The 5,469-nt window shown below is 42.5% G+C and overlaps 1 protein-coding gene across 1 annotated transcript; it reads left to right on the top strand.

Moving 5' to 3' along the window:
- The first annotated feature begins 299 nt into the window (after nucleotides 1-299).
- Nucleotides 300-2,014, top strand: LOC114366089 (uncharacterized). Its single transcript, XM_028322871.1, has 4 exons — nucleotides 300-539; nucleotides 953-1,108; nucleotides 1,328-1,465; nucleotides 1,666-2,014. Exons 1-4 carry the CDS (start codon nucleotides 414-416, stop codon nucleotides 1,765-1,767), a joined length of 522 nt encoding a protein of 173 aa, XP_028178672.1. The 5' UTR covers nucleotides 300-413; the 3' UTR covers nucleotides 1,768-2,014.
- Nucleotides 2,015-5,469: the final 3,455 nt, after the last annotated feature.

Raw genomic sequence — 5,469 nt, 5'->3', positions numbered from 1 at the left:
CGGTCACGAAACGTGGGATAATATTTTTTACGGAACCCTTGCGGCCTTTCCACGGAACCCCAGGGTTCCGCGGACCACCTCTCGGGAACCGCTGGACTATTCTATGATTCTGACGTCAACGAGCAATCGATAATAATAAAAAAAAACTTATAAGTATTCAGCCAATGGTACAAATTTCCAGGCCAGGAAGGGTTTATAAAAAAAAAAAACTTCTAGCTGGTCGGTCAAATATGGTCAAATATCTTCTGTCATTCCCACAGATGAGTGGTCATTCCTTCATCTGTCAAAGTTGTCAAGAAGTTTTATCCCAATACCCGACGATCCTGTTTGTTGTTTGTGAACTTTTGTCGCTTCAATATATTCGCTATTATTAAATTAATATTACTTAAAAGAAGCCATAGAGTTTGGAAGTGATGTGTGATGTGGAGATCGTGGTGCGCGAGGCGCGCGCGGCGGACGAGGCGGCGCGGGCCGAGCTGGTGCGGCTCGGGTTCGCCTCGCACCGGAAGGATGCATTCCTGCTCTTCTTCTTCCAAGAGGTTAGCAGCTCTATCAGACTATCACTGGTTAGATCTAGATCTACTTCCATGTACAACTTTTGCGCAATAACGTCTAACTTCTCAGAAAACGACATAAACCTAGTGTCATTTCCTGTTTGCAACAATAATACCTACAAGGTAAATTAATCATAATACCCTCTTACTTAACCACTCATCACCGAGACATCAGGCAACAAAGATAAATTCAAATTGCTTATTTTTCCCTACTTAAAACTCAGTAAGCAAATGGTCGTGGGTTCAATTCCTACCTTAGCAAATCATTTTTATTCAAGTTATTTAAAATGTAGTTTGAGATGATGCGATGTGACTCTTAAAGTTAGAAAATTCTAATTGAATATTCGGATCTGAAGATACGTAGTCCCTCAGTGACCGGTGGGTGGTGGGGCGGGCAGTTGATATTCCAGGTGTGCGTGCTGGCGGGAGCGGTGCTGTTCATCTTCTGCGGCGTGTCGGTGGCGGGCTGCCTGCTGCTGGCGCCGGCGCTGGCGGCGGCCGTGGCGCTGGGCGTGCACGTGGCGCACGCGGCCAACGCCGACAAACAAGTGCAGGTCACAACTTACTAAAATAAATAGCATTTCCACTGCCACAACGACAACTGTAGAATCTTCAGAACGACAACTCTACAAACTTCTACAAACTGTAGAACAGTTTCAATGCAGTTTCGATGGTATTCTTTGCGGTGGTGGATTTAATATTTAATTTTTTGTCCGTCTATGTTTGTGTAATAAATAATATTAACTGTAATTTTGTTGTCTATTATACTTTAGAACATGCGCAAGGAGATGATGGGCTTTGTGGCTGAGCTCCGTGGACCTCTGTTAGTGAACCCAGAAAAAGTGTCGCCTGTGATTGTCACGGAGACCGAACATCAGCAATCTAAACCCAGCAAAAGTGTACACACACAGGTAGGTAGGCATATCTACATAAACACAAAAGTTACAAAAGGCTCACAGAGATTGAAATTAACTCCAAAAGCTATAATTCATACAGATTGTTAGATTTGTCTTGTTTGCTATGATGAAATTTAAATGAGACAAAAACGTCCGATTACATTTCAGTTGTTCATGTATAATGAATTTTCTTAATACAGTTTAATGAACTACAGGTGGTGGGGACAGTCAGCATATCCGAGTTCTGGGGGCCTCGGGAGAGCGGCTGGCTGCATGCATTTGCAGTACACCCAGAGTTAGTATCATTATCGATCTAATTAAAGAAATAAAACATATTTTAGCTCTAGTATTAGTGGTTTCTACAGCTAGTTTCGACTTTCATAGTTCACTGTAATTAACCATATGTACATAAAAAGCAACAATAACAACACTGTTTGAAAGCTCTTCATTCATAACCTTTCTGAGAAGCGATCATAAACATTAGGTTTGCGGCGAGTGACATGCTGATAATAAATCAAGGCCGTTTCTGTTTACGCGTCTAGTCGTCAAGCGGTTAATTAATTGAACATATTATTTATACTCGCTTAGCTTCTATTGAAATTGATTGACTTGGAAAAGGCTATTGGTTATTGCAATATTCAAACCAACAGAATACCAATCCTGAGGTATCTACTATTTTTATTATTATTATTATAGCTTTATATTCCACATTTTTACAGTTTGATTCAATTAATCTATATCTCTTGTTTGTGGCCCCACTTGGGTAAAAGCCTCCTCCATCTTTTTCCACCTTTCCCTGTCGCTGGCTATGTGCATCCAATTTTTCCCTGCCTTGTTTGTTATGTCATCGGCCCATCTTTTCTTCGGCCGTCCTACGTTTCTTTTGCCTTTTGGGCCTTGCCATTTTGTTGTTTGATAGGTCCACCTCTTATCTTTATATCTTGCCAAATGACCTGCCCAGTTCCACTTCTGCTTTAGGCTAAATTTAAGAGCATCTGATAATTTAGTTTTCATACGGATGTCTGTGTTTCTAGTCTTTTGTATTCTTCTTAGTTTTAAGATACTTCTCTCCATTGCGTGTTGACAAGAGGAGATTTTGTTTTTTACTCTTTCCGTAAAGACCCATGTCTGGCTAGCATAAGTTAGGCTTGGGAGAATGCAGGAATCCATTATTGTCTTTTTTATATTTAAGTTATAATTCCCTTTTAAGATTTCTTTTTGTGCCCAGTATTTCTTCCATGTTATACCTATTCGTCTGTCTAGTTCGTTTTCGTTGCTGTTTGTATCGAATGACACCAATTTGCCTAGGTATACATAGTCATCTACATATTCTATAGGTTTTTCCTCTATTTTTATTGTTTTCCTAGGACTGTTTGACATGATTTTAGTTTTAGAAGCGTTCATGTGTAAGCCGATTTTTATACTTTCATAGTTCACACTTTGCAACATTTTCTCTAAGTCTGTAGCTGATTCACTGAATAGAACTATGTCATCTGCAAACCTGTTGAGATCGCCGATGCCGGAGGGGGTGAGCATGGTGGCGTATGCCGATGACGTCACCATTTTGATTGAGGCGCAATCGAGAGCCAGCATCGAGTCAAAGGCCACAGAGGCCCTTAACATCGCGTCTGATTGGGGAGCCCGGAACCGACTGGGATTTTCTCCTGCCAAGTCGTCTATGATGACAATCACGAAATTCCAGAGGCCCCCAATCATCAAGCTTGATGGCGCCTCGATCCGACAGGTGAGCTCAGGAACAGTGCTCGGCGTGGTGATCGATTCGGGTCTCTTGTTCACGCAGCATGCACAGGACATTGTAGAGCGCGCAGCCAAATGCTTCGGGAAGGTTTCGCGTGTGTCTGCGTCCTCCTGGGGCATTCGATACCCCGGTCTGCGCATTCTCTACCAGGGAACATTCGTTGCCACGCTTGTGTATGCTGCGGCGTGTTGGTTTGAGTGGGTCAAAGTTCAGTCGGCAGGCGGGATTGTCCTGAGGAGGCAGAGGCCGGCACTAGTGCTGCTGACGAAGGCCTTACCGCCGACCTCGAGGTGGAGCATGCTGGACGGACGGTTGTACTGAGGACGCGCCAGCTCGCGACTCGGGACGAGATGAGCAGTCGGAAACGCGATATACGGGATTCGGTGATCGTAGCTTGGCAGCAGCGTTGAGAGCAGGAAATCAAGGGTCGAGAGCTCCATCAGTTCAGCATGCGCTGGATCCAACCGGACTACGTAACCTCGCAGATACTCACTGGACATGGATGCTTCAACAAAAGGCCGAGTGACATGGAGCTGCCAGAGGGGAGTATGTGCGAGTGCAAAGAGAGAGAGGAGGACAGGCACCACCACGTATTGTGGCACTGTCCTTTGTATGAAGACCTGCGGTGGAAGATGCTGAGCGGGATAGCACTCTCGGAGGGTTACGGTCCTGCATGGTACCCGGATCTGGTTGGCTCGGAAGCGAACTTCGCGCGGCTGCGAGAGTTCGCGCACGCGCGGCACAGGAGGCGGCACAGCCAGACGCCTGGCGGCCAGGCACCGGATGGTGCCAACGTTTAGTGGAGTGGCAAAGAGGGACAAATGGACGAAGAATAAAGAACTTGTCTACAAGTAGAGTCAAGCATTGCGCGCGGTGGAATGCAATCTATAACGTATCAACTTGCCGAGTAATGATCTGATTACAATATTATGTGCCTTTATTTAAAGTATTAGATGTTATAGGAACTTAGGTTTTTTGTTAAATTGCTATTTTATGCTTATTTTGTTTACCAATTTTTTCCATTCTAGTTTTAAGACTGTGTAGATTATGCGTAAGGATATTATAATTAAAACATAAAATTTTAAACAAGGTAATTTTGATACTATCATATATTTTTTTATAAAAATATAAAATTTGAACTTACTATGACTATCATTTAAATCCTTATAAAAATACAATCTTCTAATAAGCCTGTTAATGAATACTGTGTCCCTGCCTGAGCAAGACTGAGCCAGGTCCGGGCAGCTTTGCACATGCCTGGAATCAGAGCCACTTCAATACCTTATGTTGATTGACTATTTATGGGCAGTCACTCAATCTAACACTGATTGTAATGGAGGAACACATTACTTGATATCAAGTTTGAATAACTGTGTTATTTCGATGTTGGTACAGTCTACAAATTATAATTATTGTGTACTTATCATGACATTGTCTTTTGCAAAATCTTTGAGAAAAACATCAGCGAGGTTGATAACGATATTTTGTGAGTTATGGTTTGATATTATTTGAATAATATCAAATCAATACGGCGGACGTCACTCGCGGAATAATAACTGGAGCTTCGAGGCTGCAACCAGCACCTGGAAACAAAAACATTCAACTCATTCTAATGATTTAGGGAAACTAATTAAAATAATTTAATTAATAACTTTGACTAGTATTTTGGTGTTCATGAACGTCAAATATGACGAAGACAATCCAGCAAAGGTTACTCGTTCAAGAGAAAAGGCTGGTTTACACGTATTAAGTAGGTAACTACATTTTAACTTATGCAGCATTTAGTAGTAAGTTGCAAGTTAAAATTTAGTTGTCAACAAAATTTTAAGTAGCAAGTAGTTTACATGCAATTTAATCGCTTAAAATTAAGTTGACGTTTAGTTACCTACTTCACTGATTAATACGTGTAAGAGCGTTTTCACATAAGAGCGTTAGAAGCGCAACAGCAGCGCGGCAGCGGCGTTTTTACCCGACTGCGCCAGAAGGAGGGTTATGTTTTTATAATGTGAAGGCATGCATCCGCTGTCACATAGTATGTTTGTATGACTGTCGGTTGCTAAAGCTAAGCGTCTACTTGTCGGTATCGTACGCAACGGACGAATCGTACGAAACACATCGTATCGGATGTGCGATGCGGACAGGTGGACGCACTTATATGAGTTTCCATATAAATAATACTACGATCCGTTGCGTGCGATACGTCCGATGCGTACGATACTGACATGTGGACGCTTAGCTTTAATCGCCTAAATGTGAAAGC

This window comes from Ostrinia furnacalis, unplaced genomic scaffold, assembly GCF_004193835.3.
Source record: "Ostrinia furnacalis isolate ACB-3 unplaced genomic scaffold, ASM419383v2 OfSCF0533, whole genome shotgun sequence".
Lineage (NCBI taxonomy): Eukaryota > Metazoa > Arthropoda > Insecta > Lepidoptera > Crambidae > Ostrinia > Ostrinia furnacalis.
Note: the sequence above shows the minus strand (reverse complement) of the source record. Positions and strands in the feature narration are given on the sequence as shown.

Coding starts and splice junctions, on each gene's coding strand:
- LOC114366089 (XM_028322871.1), top strand. CDS start 414: ATGTGTGATGTGGAGATCGTGGTGCGCGAGGCGCGCGCGGCGGACGAG. Junction 540..952: donor TGCTCTTCTTCTTCCAAGAG/GTTAGCAGCTCT, acceptor TGGGGCGGGCAG/TTGATATTCCAGGTGTGCGT. Junction 1,109..1,327: donor ACGCCGACAAACAAGTGCAG/GTCACAACTTAC, acceptor ATTATACTTTAG/AACATGCGCAAGGAGATGAT.